The sequence below is a fragment of the Equus caballus genome, chromosome 1 (assembly GCF_041296265.1).
Source record: "Equus caballus isolate H_3958 breed thoroughbred chromosome 1, TB-T2T, whole genome shotgun sequence".
NCBI classification, from domain to species: Eukaryota; Metazoa; Chordata; class Mammalia; order Perissodactyla; family Equidae; genus Equus; species Equus caballus.
Window position 1 is genome coordinate 164,317,855 of NC_091684.1, and position 17,171 is coordinate 164,335,025.

At 40.2% G+C, this 17,171-nt stretch overlaps 1 protein-coding gene across 6 annotated transcripts in view; it reads right to left on the reverse strand.

Moving 5' to 3' along the window:
- Window positions 1-2,394: 2,394 nt before the first annotated feature.
- Window positions 2,395-17,171, reverse strand: part of CDIN1 (CDAN1 interacting nuclease 1) — a 208,342-nt gene continuing 193,565 nt past the window's right edge. For 4 of the 6 annotated variants that reach the window (XM_001503635.6, XM_023620455.2, XM_070272349.1 and 1 more), the window contains exon 11: window positions 2,395-3,781. In XM_001503635.6, coding sequence (XP_001503685.1) covers window positions 3,652-3,781 — 130 coding nt within the window. In that variant the 3' untranslated portion in view covers window positions 2,395-3,651. Of the gene's footprint in view, window positions 3,782-7,673; window positions 7,765-14,983; window positions 15,471-17,171 lie in introns of those variants that run through there. The other 2 variants (XM_070272337.1, XM_014734065.3) reach the window with 2 other exon arrangements.

Here is a 17,171-nt window from a genome sequence, read left to right on the forward strand (position 1 = left end):
CAAACTCCCATTGTTTGCCTTAGTTTCCTCTTTAGTTAAGATTGCTTTGTTCCTTAAGCCTAATGAGAATGTGCCAACTGGGAGATTGTCTCCTTCCATCCTTGTCACAAAATAGTTATACCTTGAGGCAACTTGTTCCCATCTCATCACATGGAAAATGGCAAGCTGCCCCCACAATGAATGAGCTAGGGGTGTTTCTCTACTTAAATCATACAGCCATCTTACTATTTTAATTCATTATCAGCTGAACAGCACTCAGGCTGAAAGTAGCTGTAAACCTTGTATGTTTTTTGGCTCCTTTTGTTAAAACATTTACTGATGACATAAACCTCATACCATATTTGACTCTGTAAAGTCTTAGTTAAAACTTTTATGATTCTTCAGGTGCCACAGATGCCCTTAAATATTCTGGCACGAGGAGGATGCTGAGGTGTGCTTTTCTCCAAAGAGATTAGGTCAATTGCTCCCTGCCAACCCCGACCCGTAAGACTTATGGATCAGAACTTAGATGGGAGGCATTTTGGTTCTGGGATCACTTTCTGGAGAGAAAAAGAGCCAAGGAGTAGTGAGAAAGTACAGAATACATGTCCCTGTGGAAGGAAACTGGCAAGGGCTAGGGAGGGGAAGATGACAGAAGAGGTGGGAAGAGGTGGGAAGTAGCATATGAAGGCAGTAAAGATTTATTCAAGTGAGACACCAAGTCTGTGAGGGGAGTGGGGTAAAAAGAGCAGACATTTAAGGTATCTTGGCTCCAGAGAGGAAAGGAAACAATGGGCGCAGCTCCTCAGTGAGAGGCGAGTGAATTGACTGTTCACTTGGGTGCTGGGCATTAATTAGCGTGGCCCACCAGGGCCCGTTTAGGGAATTACCTCATCCAGGGCTCAAGCAATCCCCTGGTGGCCTGTATGAGTTAATGCACCCACCAGGGACCAACAATTTACCATCTTTTCCAGCATGGAATCAAGAAGCCTCACCAATAATGAGCAGGCAAATAGACCTATCGTTAAAAGAAAATTACTTCCCCCTGAGATCTAGCTTTCACCTTTGGATCCCTGAGCCTTCCCTTGTATACGCAACGTTAGGAGTGTTTAGGAGAGCTGAAATACAATTCATTATAAGGCAAAAGAAAAAAAAAAGGATTCTTATTATGTTTGTTTTGGGGTGGACATAAGGATGGGGGAGGGAAGGAGTCTGTGAAATCACCTTTAACATCAGTGTTGGATCAGCTTTGCTCTGAGCTGATCCCTCGCCATTCCTCAAATGGGGTCCCTTATCTGTTTGTGAGAGCAGATGCTTGGCAAGTCTATATATGCCAGAGAGAACATCATTTAGTTTTACGTCTTCCACACACTCCTGCTTTCTGGGTTGGCATAATTCATTAGCACAGTTTGCAGAATGCACCATAAAACAAGATTTGGCTTTAATGTTCATGTTCTAATGACTACAGCAATAAAAAAAAGTTGTCATCCCACGTCTACTTTCCAGGGTTAACGTTTATATTGTCTAAACTAAAAAAACCAACAAGTAAACAAACAACACATACAGATATAACACAGATATGAATTTCTAGCATAAAAGAAAAAGAACAAAGAGGCTTTAAGCTTCCAACTTGGGGACATGATTCCCTTCCTCCCACACCCCTCCAATCGAAAAGCAGCAGATACAATAATTACATTAGTTTTTATGTGGAAAAATCTTACTTCTGAATAACTTGTGACATTATCACAGTATGTACAGTTTACTGCTGGTTTCTTTTCCACTTTTGAGGGCCAAATTTTAAAACCTTGTTCGTAAAAAGGAGATGGGGCCTTTGCCGGAGAACTCGGATACCCTCTCAGAACATGTCATGTCAGGCCACCAGGGAGAAGGGACAGGAAATGCAAGTACCTCCATTATTTTGTAATTTATTTGTGCATTCTCATCATAGATTTGTTTAATGTCAAACAAACAAATCCTCGACAAGGGCCTAACAAGGTTTTCCATATCTATGCAGAGAAATGTCATTTATTCCTAAAGGATAAAAAGCAGTTTAGAGCAGGCTGTGAAAAGCGCTTTGAACAACAGTTTTGTTTAAAATGAGTGTGTGTGTATCAACACAAGAGCAGTGGTTTCAAATCATTGTTTCACCCACAAAACCTGCATGATGAATTCCACGCTGAAAGAGAAGTTTACCTGATACCTCCTCACCATTTCATCTTCTTCCTCTTTCTTCTTTTGTTTAATACAACCCACAACAGAGTTAAAATCCATACGTTTGGACCCAACATGTTTGTGTCCTTCAAAAGGAAAGGCAGCGGGCAGATTTTTCCAAACCTTCTCAGGTACAAAACGAACAAGGTACTAATGGCATATTTAGTCTTTTGAAAGAACCAAGCAACGCATATAACCTCAAGGTGTTTATACAAGTTACATTTTTTATTAATATTTCCAAACTCACCTATTCAACATGATAAAAGTTATTATGTTCTGTCGACATGGGGGCAAATATTTTACTAAATACATTTTTGGGGATAGATTAATCTTTAACTTCCCAAAAGGTAGGTTTATAATGAATTTATTGATGTTTTGCTATAGATTGCAATTTGATTTGTAGCATAAAAAGTCACTAAATTAGAGTGAACAAATACAAAATTTCCTTTATTTTGCTTATTTGAAAATCATCCTAGGTTTATTTCTGGTACACTTAATTCATTCAAAGCTGAAGATTTCCTATGCCTAAATTATTTGAGTGTTATGTAATATGTGGTATAAAATGCAGATATAAAGCAGTGTACAGAATGTGCTTTTAAAATATTCTCTCATAAAAATACTGACTACCATACACACTGACAACCAGCCATGTTTAAAAATAAATGCTGGCACTGAGCTTTGATCCCCTAAGCCCCCGGCCCAAAGAAAAAGTGTGGTTTCCAGACACAATGTAACTAATACTTTTAAATGAGATAAATGGGAAATGTTTGGTGTTCAAGTAAGTATTATAAGAAGAGGAAATTCTCATCAAGTATATTTTTTCAGCTTGGCTCAGTGCCATATTAGTCAGGAAGCCGTAAAGACTGGACAAAACTAGCAGGCAGCACAGGCCACCACTGGGGTCTCCTTGGAGCCCTGCAGGTGAGAGAGAAAATTCAGGTTCAGCCTTCACGTCTTGAGCTTTGCTGGGATTGTGCTAGATTATTCCATGACGGTAACGTAACACTGGGTGTCTGTGAGTGCACATGAAGAGAATGGGGGAGGGAGAGAGAAATGAACGGAGGCTTAGAAAGAAAAGAAGAAGGTGATTCGGTAACTGGCAGGAGAATTGAAAAATCACACCTTTCAGTCTCCACATTTTTTCTTTTGTTCAGTATACAAGGAGAAACCATCCGGAAGGAAGAAAGATTATGACTATCTATAAACTAACTGTTTGACAGAGACAGAAATGCTGATAATGAGTGGGTTGTGTCTGTAGTTCTTGGCTGTCCGCATCAGCAAGGGATGAAGGAAAACAGAAACTCTTGATATGTTTGTCTAAAGAGGCAGTGGTGTGAGCACGGGCTGCAAGAGTTCAGCCGAAGTTCAAGGCAGATGTTGCCAGGAGTTTACGCGGCAGGAAAGTAAAATTGCTTCCGGATTCACCTTTTCCGCCCAGCTTCTCTTCCAGGATCATCAGGGTCAAGCTACGCCATGGCATAAGGTGACAATGTCCGTGGGGAAACAGGCTTTGAGCAGGATGCCCCTGTCGCGGTTACAGTCCAGCTCCTGGATAAATCCGTACCAGTAGATGACTAAGCCTGGCCCAAACCTGCAAAAACACGAGCAAATAACATACACAGAGGGCATCGATGTGGTTCCAGAGAAAGGCAGTCTTTGAAGCACTGATAAAATGATTACACGACTTCATTGCACAGTTTTTGGTTCAGTTGCTACGATTATGACTGAAAGTAGCTGAACTTACACCAAAGAGCTTATTTAATACAACTGTTACCACGTTGGATGGAACTGTTACCTTTCTTTCAAGAAACCTGAAGTATTTCAGAGACATGCACCCCCCTAATTCCCTCTCAGTCTGAGCTCAGGCCCATGTGACCACTTAGTTGATGAAAGATAAAACCAGAATCGAAACAGCGGCGAGCTGGGGAACACAGGCATCGAATTCAGTCTCTTAACATTTAGAGGTATCTTTTAAAAATTACAGTTACCTATTTTCAACTAAGGAAAAGAAAAGAATGTTTGAAAAATAATTTAAAAAATGGAACAGTTCAAGGTCCTCTTCTGGCTATGATGCTCCATTCACATATTAACAGGGACCGAAGGCCCTTCTCTCATCCATTCTTTCTAGTCTTTAAAAAAAAAAATTCACGTGACAACTAGGATCCCTCAAAGAGACCCTCTCCCTGATCCTTCATTCTCTGCACCACAACCTCTAAGTGCGAGGACGGCATGAAATTTGGTCATGGGTTCTTATCATGAAAATGAGAAATAACATCACAGACTTGTGAAAAAGTATAGACAGAGGCAGGCTTAAAACGTCAGTATTTCTGAATTGTGCCTCAGCAGTATCTCCAGTTTGGTTAGCAGCAGACTCAGGAAGTAGTCCTAGAGACGACTTCGCCCATCAGGAAGTTGAGACCTCTAGGCTGGGTTCATAAAGATGTAATCACTATCAATCACCGTGCACACAGAGATGTTTTGCACATCAGTTTCACGTTTTTCCTACCGAGAGTACTTAATTAAAGGGCAGCACTACTTTGGGTGTCATGTTGCAGGAATTTTACAGTGAAATCATAAATTATGAATGTTGGGTTAGTAAAAGGATGTCTAAAAACAGAACTGCTTTCTGTATTCTGACATTACAGCAGGCTGAACCACTCTAGGCCAAAAAACTTTTCCTTCTATGATTTATTGTATGCTGTGGTGTACTTGCCAAAACTAACAGTACAGGATGGGCTGCAAGATACTGTATGTACAGGAACAAGTTCAACTAGATGTCATGGAACGGTTTATTTGGGGATTCACATGAGCAGGGTAGCCAAGTCGTATGCAAGATTAATTAAAACTTTTTGCATCCCTTCCATGCAGGGACAGAACCACGACATGGCAACTCATCAGCTGACCTTGTTCTGGAGGACGCAGGAGCTGTATATGATGAGATGCCTCGCAGTCCAGGTCTTGCAACATTTACCTGAATTCAGGGCTGGCCGCAAATGCTCTCTTCTTCCTCAACATCTCTGAGGAAGAGTTCCCTTTGTGGTCAGAAGAGTCAGGCACCTGTGGCACAGGCTGTGCAGGGCCCCTGGGCTTAAATGCATGCAAGGTGAAGCTCACACCTGGAGAAGATCTTGCTCTCATTTAACCGAGGGTTTCTTAGTAACTTTTAATCACAAACAATTGTCCGCAACTCAACACACACTATTTGGTAGCTTTATTTTACAAAGAGCTCCGTGATTAGTATCGAATGATCTTAGATTTCTCAAAACAAGTCTGGCAAGAGCAGGAAGATCCGTGATTTTGAGGAGCACGTCTGAGAGGCCTCAAACCTTCCCATCAGTGAGGCAACCCTGAGTCACAGCCTCCACAGACCTCGACCTCACGTTAAGCTCAACACATTCCTCCATTTTATTATGCAGCCATTCCGGAGGCCATGATGTTCTTTAGAAAGGCACTACTATTTTCACAAAGGGAGGAAAAAAAATGTGATCTAACCAGTCCTAGAAAAGAACAAAAGAATATATGGGGGTCATAAACAACAAGCCCAGGGTTTTAAAGATTTAATAAAACAAAAACACACATCACCAGCATGGAGAGAGCAAGAGCAGCCTGCACTTTCCCTGAACAGCTAAATCATGAGCCAAAGGACACGAAGCATGACAGCTCTTTACGAAAATGGCATTTTCTAGGCAGAACAGCCAGGCTGGGGAACACCTCAATGCCCAAGAAAATAGACTGGTTTCACTTGTGAGGCAAAAGATGAAATCGAAAACTAGAAAAGGTTTCGCAAGACTGTGAATCGGAACATCTCATGTTGTGGTTTGCGGCCAGGGCTCCCTGAGGGCAGCAACACCATCGATGAACTATTTTCATTATATGTGAGAAGTGAATCCTAACAGGGCTCTACCATCTAAGTCTTTGTTTCTTACATTTTGGATGGAATTATATTAATTTAGGTAATACTAGCTCTTTCATGTGGCTCAAAAGCTCAGATGGACAGTATGTACTTAATTAATTAAAGACAAAGAAAGACAGCTTTTCTTTGTAAATGGAGATTGGTAGACAGAGGCTTTCAAATTATGTGGTCTTTGAATGACAAAAATAGTAGGGGCTTTCGAGGGTGACAAGTCTGCAAATTTAATGGGAGAACATGATCTGGCCTTGTTCCCGATACCTACGTGACTGCATTTCTGAGCTTTCTCCAACAGCTCAGGATCAGAGATTATCAGATGCTGGGAAGATAACCTTTCAGCGCCTTATCTGTTTATGAAGAGGCTGACCACATTAAACAACTTTATATCATCAGTTCCTCGGGTATCGGAACTAACAGAAGGGAATGTTTTGGTTGATAATTTGAAAAACCAAGCAATCCAACTCCAGCATTTCCTTCTGAAAACGGGCAAAACAAGGAGAAAACAGGACCTAGAAAATCTTTATGTAGGTCAAGTACATGCTTGTGGGTTGAGCGATTTCACCTTTTTGATGCCTCTTCCCATTTGTTGTGGCACTACTGGACAAGAATGAGATCATTGGGAAGGCAAACATAACCTTTGTGACCAATAAAAATCAAAGAGATTGTTAACGGCGTTTAAAAGAAAACAGAGTCCCTGGGTCTGAGGGAACGTGCAAAGCAGAGGGTTGGTCTGCTACTAGGGTTGCAGCTCTCTCGACCAGCCGGAGACACTCAGTAACGGGATGTATACGGATATCTGAATTGATTCTGTAAACACATTTCAAGGTTGACTATAATTTTAAGGTTACTATACTCATGGTCAAGTCATAAGATCAAAGACTCCAAATGGATTTTTAAAAACTCCTGTGGAGCAGAGACTGGAATGCAAGTGACTTTTGAACAAGTAATTTTGTTTGCAAATAAAATACAACCAAATTAGCAAAAATAACAAATACCTCTTGAAAAAACGGGAGGTGAAAGTCAAGAGCCATGAAAGACCTTGAGGATACGAAAGACGAAGTTCCCCATAAATAACAACAATCTTATAAATGTGTTTAAATTGTGTTTCTCTGGTTTCCTTCTATTTTAGAGTATTTAGAGAAATTAAATAGGAGATTGTGGAATGAAAGCTGGGTACCCTTTTGTGGGTTTTGTGTCTATCTTTCTCCCAGGGGTTATCTTTCTGTTTCACCATTTGTCTCTTTGCTATATTGTGATCCTGTTGAGGGCAAAGACCATGTTTTATTTGTGTTCATGTCCTCCAGGCCTAGCACAGTGCCTGGTACATAACAGATACCCTCAGGGACAAGATGGAGAACATGGAATTAGTATTAATAAGATCAGATAGCTTTGTACTGGGTACCAAATCAGTGGTAGTCTAGAGCTAGGCATGCTAGCAGGACTTGGTCATTGACATGGCTCCACATTTTTATTAGTGCTCAGGCTGGGCACACTAAGGGCATGCTTACAGATCATACTGTTAGTAATAATAACAGTTATAACAATATTAATTTTAACACTTTCATTGCACTTACTATGTGCTAGACACTGATCAATCCACTTAGTTCTCAGGTCAACTCCATGAGGTAGGTACAATTATTGTCCCCATTCTACAAGTAAGGAAACTGAGGCACAGAGTAAGTAAGTATCTTGCCAAAGGTCTCATAGCTAAAAAGTGGAGGAACCCATTTTGGAACCCAGGCAGTCTAGCTGTAGGGTCTGTGACTGTCTCACTATGATGCAGCAATTAGTCTACTAAACAGGGTGACCCAGTATTAGACTTGAACCAGAAAGAGGGAGGAAATGCCCTCTGCACTGCTTAGAGCATGCCTAGAGTGTCTGGGAGGGTTCTGGTGTCATATTTTAGGAGAATATCTCTAGTCTGGAACTGATCCTGAGGAGAACTCCAGGATATTTGAGGAACTGTGAGAATAACAAAGTATGTGTGACCTAGAAATGAGCACTTAGGGTGGTAATAGGCTCATTCACCTTTTTCTGATTCTCAGGGTGCTCTTAGCAGAAGAGATCAGATTCATGCTGTAGCTCTTAAGCATAGACTTAGGGAACATTTGAAAGTAACAAGAATCAGGTTTTGATTCAACATGAGTAACAATCACTGAGTGACAGCTTGGAAGTGGATCTTTCCTCAATCAAACCCTCAGATGAGACCACATCTGGGTCTCATACCTTGAATGCAGTCTGTGAGAGATGGTGAAAAAGAGGACCCAGTTAAGCTATGCCCATATTCCTGATGCACAGAAAAAGTGAGACAACAAATGTGTGTTATTTTAAGTCATTTAGTTTTGGGGTAATTTGTTATCTAGCAATAGATAACTACTATATATGTTATAAATGAAATATACATATATATATATATATATATATATGCACTACAGACATGTGTAATCAAATACTATTCTTCCTGTTGGCTATAGATAGACCTTTTTCAGTTACACCTGCACCCATAATTAATAGCAGAAGCGGTTACTGAACGAGATTATCAATAGGTAGCAACTCTTCATCAAAGCAAATCTCAGATATGAAGCGACTGTGTGCTTTCACACTAGCAGAGCTTCTTGGCTCCTAACTTAGACTATAGACCAATGCCCCTCCCTACTGTATAGTTAGGATGCTGGGGTTACCCAAAGAGGTACAGAAATCATATATAAAAATGCAGAATTCTGCATATTTTCTCTAGTTCTGTGGTTTTGGTGTTAAACTTGGTTATTGGGCTTCTGAAGCTACAAATGTGAAGGAGGTGGAGATAGGGGGTGAGAACACTGCCAGTCGAGGTGAGTGACTGCTGACAACCATGGAAGAGACATTTAAAAAACCCCAACTGTGGTAATCCAAGGCTGTGTGGAGTTGGGGCAAACGGGCTTTGTCAACTTCAACAGGTGCTGAGGACAGTCCAGGAAAAAGAGACGCTGGTTACATTTTGTTCAGTTAAAAAAGGCAGTGCAATCTGTAAGATATTTTTAAGAAATTGTCACCAAGAATGTTTTAAAAATGGTACTTCAGCGAGCAAATTCTTAGTTTTCCAGAAAAGTTTCGCTATCCTCAGATAGTCCCTGAGGTTGTCAGATTATGAATGTTGGACAGAAATGGGCTAAGTGATAAATCATGTTTTTCAGCCTAAGGCTTTCTATAACTCTCTCAGAAACTCAGAGGTTGGGTCAGAAAATTTGGGCCCCCAAATTCAGGAAAGACTTGCTTATTCTTTCTAAACTGTAAGAAAAATACCACCCCTTCCTTGCTATGCCTCCACACTATCCTATAATGCAGAAATTACTTGGACGGCATTTTTACTTCTGGAGAAAAGAAATTAACCTTCTATTGTTAGACTTCTCCTTGAGGCACCTTCTTCAGGGGATGCTGAAATGAAAGGCGGGTGCGGGAATTCACAGATTTCCAGTCACACTGATAGATATCATTTTGCTAAGCCAGTCCCAATAACCAACTCCATGGTTGGTTTCCTGAAGCCCATTTAGCTTCTACGTCCTCACAGATTTCAGAGGACCCTTGAGCAGACATATGTCTATGAAGCTGTCTAAATACATATAAAATCATTCCAATCACCAAGAACAAAGAGGTAACTAACATTTACTGCACACTTCTTGTATGGCAGTGTTTCAAGCACTTGTATATGTACAGACTAATTTGATATTCACAAGTACACTAATGATGGGGGGTACTATGATCCCTATTTTACAGATGAAAACACTGAGGCACAAAAGGGGTCAGGCTTTGAACCTAAGCAGTCTGGTCTCTACGGCTTGTGCTTGTAACCACGGCACTGTACTGTCTCTCAGTATGCCTTGTATTTACGGAGCAATTTCTAACAGTGATTCAACTTTGAAAAATATTGACAACACCTGAAAAACAGAGACGAGCAGGGGCCTGGAGGGCAGGTGACAAATCAAAAACCCAGCAGATGAATTGGGATTCACCTGGCTACAAGGAATCATTCTTCCAGTATGAAGTCAATAGTTTCACGCTAAAAAGTTTTTTGTCTAGCTACTTATTTTGACTTAAGTGTCACCACATTTAGGAAGTATATGGAAAAGCAACTTATAATTCGGGTAAAAGAAATTAATATGATTACATGTGAGGGGCGTATTTAAAGCACTTGACAAGCAGGTGGAGGTAAGCTGGGGAATGAGAATTACAGAGTCCCGCATCAAGTTCTGAGGAGAGAAGCGCTTCCCACGGTGAGGGGATTCAGAAGTTATGGGGCAGAATCTAAACACGAGCAAAGAGGAGTAATCCAGAACGCTGCCACAGCCTGTTCATATAAATGGAAATGAACAGCTGGAAGAGGTTACGAGGAAAACTGAGGGAAGCAGCGGGCCTAAGTGAGCGTGTCAGGTGGAGATTTGTTTTCCCAAAAAAGAAGGTTCAGATTTGCTAAACAGGGTTGAGACAGTGAACCCCAAAGGCCTATTTTTGCTCCTAAAATACCTTTAGTATAGAGATGTATCTCATGTTTGTGGCATTAACTTGGCTTATCTATATTTTCGTCTCTATGAGAAAACTACTACATATTTAAAAAAATTCAGTATGCTTTTACATCTCTTTTGGTAATATATATGGATGGCGGCGGGGTTCATATTCTATTACACAATTTGCCTCTCGACATAAAATAAGGGAAAACTCATGAAACTGATCTAATACTGCTCTTCTCAATGAGCTGAATTACCATGATTACATAACAAAGGATTCTCAAGGCACTAGAGTCCTACAGTATAAATCTGGATCAAGTCAATAAAACAAACAATTTTCAACTGAAGAATGACAAGAGGACTGTGGAGTGATTTGATGATTTTAGTCAAGTTTCTTGTTCATGAGGGTCTTCATCAGAGTCAAAACAAAACCTAGTTGTATTGATTCAAATCTTTGTTCCCAACCCAAATCTTTTATTTCAATTCATATGTAAATAGAAAACTTCTCCAAAAAAAGAATAGCAGAGAATCATATATGATTTCCTTTTTTTCCCATTTCGAGTTGCTGTGTGGGGTCTGGGATATCTTCTGAGGATGTGTGTAGACATGTGGCTGTTGGAAGTCAATTGTTTCACCATCAAAAAGACTTGCATGTGGTTTTTATGAAGAATGCATTCTCAAACATACAGTTCAGGACGAAGGAGAAATATAAAACATCTTGTAATTGTTTTAAAATAAACTCTTACACTGTTTGTTTAGTTTTAATCTGCATGTAGTAGATTGGTTATGCACTTGTTAATCACTCTTGTATGTATCTCCAGACAGAGTTGTAAATAACTTTTCAGTCCAAGTAAAATATGCTCACACATGTTTATATGTGAAGTATGTGTGTATTTATGCCTGTGTGTAAATATGTGTACAATAATAATAGATTAGTGATCATGTAATATGGCATCATAAGGTTCTGGCACTACGGTCAATTTCATACACAATGCAAATAGTCTTCTTTTGTAGTATCTAGAGATGAAATAAAAATATAACTTGTTTGTTTCATTTACTTTTTTTGGTTGGCAGGTTTGTGTTTGCAAATTGAAATGACTAAAGAAAGAGAACCCTAGTTATGAATATTCTCATTCAGTTCATGTATCTTGGTTATTAAAAATGCAACTCTATCTCTTTGTAACATGAACTCACTGTCTATAATTTTGAAAAGAGAAAAGAAAAAAGAAAAAATATATTATAAATACTGATTCACTTCAGGCCTTTACGCCATGTAGAAAATAAACAGAAAATACATTATTTTGAAGAAAACTTAAAATGTATATAAATACACAACCACAACCACCTGAAATTCTCCTTGGTGTTTACATAACTCGGCATTTTCATGTCTACATTAAATTGCCTGGAAAAGTGCTTAATTTCCACCTCGCTTTGTCCCATGTTGAATATACTTAGATGCTATACTTACAGTCTTTCCAGCCTATTATAAATATCTTCTCAGAAGAGAAAAAGTGAGATAGCTGGAACAGAAAACAAAGGCAGAGCTATTTCGTCTTTAATCTGTTGTCTTTAATATCTGTTTTCCTGGAAAAACGCTTACTCCTGGCAGTGGGTCAGCCCTGCCACGTTATTAAGAATCTATATACAAGCCTGCATATCCATCCTGTGTAGAGCACAAGTCACAAAAGAAAGGCCCCCCCCACCCTTAACTTGCTTACAACTCAAATTTTAATTCATATTTTAAGTGTAAAATAGAAGTTATCAATTGAATATAAAAAATGCCAAGAGGTCCACAGTAGAACAATTAGAGTAATGATATGGTATTCTAGAAGTCTTCCTAGGAAAGGTGAGTTCTCAGCTAAGTTACATTTATTCATATAATGGCCTTTTTAATTTTCTTCATTATACATTCATTTGTTGATGGGGAGACTGAAGAGTGGCATTAGGGGTCCCGAGAGATGGAAAGGGACGATGGGATCAGAAGCATAATGAGATGATATCCTTGTGAAACTGGAGGATGAGCTCAAGTATGATAGCCTGACTTTCTGTTTTAAATGAGGATGTATGGAGTGGGCAGTACACATATTCAAATGGAAAGGAGAGAGAAATACTAAGTGCAGTGAAAGAAACCAAAACCCTAAAAGTCACAAAGTGCCAAGGTCATGTTTACATTGAAAACATTTAAGTACTAAGAGTGAGAGAACACTTCAGGGGGACCTTGGGTGCAAATCATATCTATCTACCCGGAATTTATACCCCAGCTCTCTTCCAAAAGTTGGGGTAGTTTACAAAACTGGTCGTGTGAATTATTACACGTTTTCTCAGTTATTTCCCCAGGGAAACTTGCCAAAGGCAAACCCATCATTTCAGCTGATTTAGTGCTTGATGCCAGAGAATTTATAATTGATATGACAACCATAATGGATAGTGATCATCGTGGTGGCAAAGCCTGGGCTGACGGGATGATCGCCCATTTTCGTATTCACCGGTTAGTCTACCAGACACTCGCTCTGATAAATTTTGAGGTTATTTCTGAACTTTTCATTTCCAACTTTCTGAATACTAGAAATCAGAAATGTGTTACGGAATAGAAAAGGTTTTCTTATATAATATTGCTTACCCCAAATAGATTTTTTCATGTAGTCTTCTATTATTAGGTAGAGGGGGAATGGGGTCTCTTTTCCTTGGCTGAGTTCTCAAAAGATCACAGGGTAACCCAGAGTTCAGTCAGACATTTATCTCAAGGCACAAAGAGATTTATGGGTTCTGGATATATAAAAGTCTGCTTAAAATAAAAAATCATCAGAAATTTCATCCTTGGCAAAGTCAAATAACTAAAGGATTAAGGCTGATACATGTTTACCCTATAAATCTATCATTAACCAAATGTGACACAATGCTTCAGGTATGTCAGATCTCAACTTGCTCTAAATGGGTAGTTAAAATTTTCTCTTACAATAAATATTTCATGATAAGGAAAATCTCTTTGGCTAACCCACACAGTCCTCAAAAGAAACACTCTCAGTTTTACAGATCCATGAAGGCAAATGCTGGAAAGGAGAGAAGAATTTTAGAAGTTAGAGGGGCTGGCCTGATGGTGCAGCGGTTAAGTCCGCTTCGGCGGCTCAGGGTTCGCTGGTTTGGATTCCGGATGCGAACCTGTGCACTGTTTGTCAAGCCATGCTGTGGCAGGCATCCCACATATAAAGTAGAGGAAGATGGGCACGGTTGTTAGCTCAGGGCCAGTCTTCCTCAGCAAAAAGAGGAGGATTGGCAGCACATGTTAGCTCAGGGCTAATCTTCCTCAAAAAAAAAGAAAAATTAGAAGTTAGAAACGTCTAGGTTGTTGGAAAAAATGGTCAGGTGAGGGAAAACAATAAAAAAATATGGTTTTTAGAAAAAAAAGAAAATATAGATAATCTGGCCTTGCAGCTATCAAACAAACACTTCTAGAATGTAAGCTCCATGAGAGCAGCTTATATCTCAGAGGCACACAGGAGTCAGCCAATAAATCTTGGCTGAGCGGATGTATGAATGCATGAATGAATACCCTACAGAGTCCTGCCTCAGGAGAAGCTAGGAGCACGATCACACATCTGGATAAAAATCCGTTGCTAATAACTCCTCACCAGATAGGGAAGGAAAGTCATTTTGAAAGGTGAGAAAACGAGCCTTAAAGATAGGCCCAAGTCGCACAGTCTGAAGAGCTAGGCCCAGACGATTTGCTATTAGGAATCTGTGCTTTCCAGGCTGTCATGGGGAAGATGACTCTGTGGCTTAAAGCCTGGTGGGAAACAGGAGCACTAGTCCCTGGAAGGGACACTACTGGAGGTTGAGGTGGCGGCTGTGAAAAACGAAGCACTTGGGAGCACACAGGTGGCTCTTGCTTCCTTTAAATACAATCAGTTGAGGTAGGCTTTTGTTTACAGTAGCTTTTATCTAGAAGATAAGGTTGTAAAAACATCAATCAAAATGAAGTAATACTGCTCCTGGCCATATCTCAGCAGGTTCATCTGCTTGATTTCTTCCTCCCTTGCCAAATAGCTTAAGGTGTTTAAGATGAGTGAAGAGATATCAAACTATTAAAGTGAACTGTATTTGCCTATGACACATGGATTTGCACTCATTAAACCACAAATGCCATCCGCACCGTGCCTGGACCATTCCCAGGTTTGGCAGGAGCCTGTCTTCCTCAGTGCTTTACCTTTCAGTAACAAATAAACTCTACAAAATGATCTTGATGCCATTTACAACAGTGCTCCTTTAAGAAAATCAGAGTCTCATGGCTTCTATATGTTGGTGTGAGGCTTTTAATTTATTTATAACTTGCCTTTTCCCCTAAAGAGGCATGCACAACAAAAGAGCAAAACAGAAACAGAAAATTGAGCTCAGGAACGAAGAATACAAATATTCTCACTTTATTGTTAAGCTGAACTTTGAAGGTCAACTGTATGGTTACAAAACCTGAAATTTAAGCCCACAAAGATCCCACCTGATTTTATTTTTAAAGGTGTTACTTGGTTAATGCTGGATCTGTACAACAAAGCTCTGAGCCAGCAAAGTTTTCAAATGATGGCGAAACTGTTGCAGGAGTGAAAAGCCACAACACTGGGCCCACTCCAGAGGATAGTCACAAAAAGGGCAGTGAGGTGGACAGACAGGGCCGGAGAGGCACGAGCAGACAGATGTATGGGAGGGGAGCGCAACTGGTGGTCCCTTGGAAACAGCCCTTAATGCTAGACAAGGCTGGCAGGTCATCCTGGGCTAGGTTTAGGTTGTGGTGCAGATCCGCATGGCAGAAAATATCTTATCTGTCATTCTTCAGATTTTGAGTTGCTCTTCCATTCTGGGCTTTCCAATTCTTCTGTTTGATCCCATACTAAACACAACTAGAGTAAGGCATTCTAGTAAGTGTAATGCTCCTGCAGTTAAGCCATTTCAGACTCTAATCACCTAGCTTCAAAGAATACTAAAATAATACCACAAAATCATACTTATAATAATAACCATAACCATAACAGCAGCTAGCATTTAGTGAACAATCATTATGTGTCAGCTACTCTTCTAAGCTCTTTACATGATTATCTTACTTAAAACAAAAGTCCTATGAGTAGCTAATATTAGTACCTGTATTTTAATCTTCAGAAAACTATTATAAAGTTGTGCTAAGCTGATCATAATGAAGACGATGAATAGAATTAACACACTGAATGCTTACCATGTGCGCAGCACTGTGCTAAACACTTCATATACATTATTTCACTTTATACCTGCACTGAATTCACTAGTTCCATCTTACAAATGAGAAGACTGAGGGGCCAGCCCTGTGGTGTAGTGGTTAAGTTTGGTGCATTCTGCTTTTGTGGCCCAGGTTTGCGGGTTTGGATCCTAGGCGTGGACCTACACCACTCATTAGCCACACTGTGGTGGCGATCCCCATATAACATCGAGGAAGACTGGCACAGATGTTAGCTCAGGACTAATCTTCCTCAGCAAAAAAAAAAACAAAAACAAAAAACAAATGAGATTAAGATGTGGAGAGGTGAAGTAACTTACTCACGCAAGAAGAAAAAGCTCAAATGTGGCTGAGATGTGAATCCACATCCTTCACATGCAGAGATCCCTCTCTGAACAGCTACGCTATACTGCATCACATTCTTTGGATTTCCCCACACACTTTTTCATACCCTTAAAACATCACTCCCAAACCCCTCCCCATCCCAATCTCAAGCAAGGCTCCTGCATGTCTAGTTTCAATAGAAATGCTTTACTTAAGCCCTCTTTCATGCTGGACGAGTCCTTCCTCCTCTATAAAATGTGGAGGTGGGAAGACATCACCTTTAAGGCACCTTCCATTGTTAACTTTCTGTGTCTTAGTTCTCCACCTACAAAGCAGGTATAATAGCACTTGTATCCTGGAGTTCCAGGTGGATTTGAGAATAAATAAGCTTCATAACACTTTAATTTGTTTATATGCATTGTTGCCCCACTTTAAAGTTCTGCCCAAGAGTGGAATGGAATAAAGAAACCTTCCCCAGCCTTCCTCCCCTATCCCCAACACATCAGTGGGTAGCTCTAGGTCTGGAAATAAATCCACTGGGAAGAAGACGACTGGGTCAGTCAAGTACTAATTAAGGCAGTACTGGGAAGTACTTCACCAACTTAACCATGGAGAAAACTTAAGATGAAGAACTGAGGGGTAGGAAGTGTGAGTAAACCAGAGTCAAAACATTTCCTACAGGGCCAGCCCCAGGGGCCTAGTGGTGAAGTTCAGCACGCTCCGTTTTGGCGGCCCTGTGTTCGGTTCCCGGGTGCAGACCTACACAAACTCGCCTGTCAGTGGCCATGCTGTGGCAGCAGCTCATTTACAAAAAGAGGAAGATGGGCAACAGATGTTAGCTCAGGGAGAATCTTCCTCAAGGGGAAAAAAAAAACCCAAAAACATTTCCTACTTTTATAACTAGATTAGATGCTTCTTTCTGCCAGAAATCAGGAAAGTCATTTCCCACAATCATTCTTGCCTTTAAAAAGGAAAGCTGATCAGCTTCATGGGGCCAGGAGAAACTCTCCTTCAATGAGACTTGAAGGAA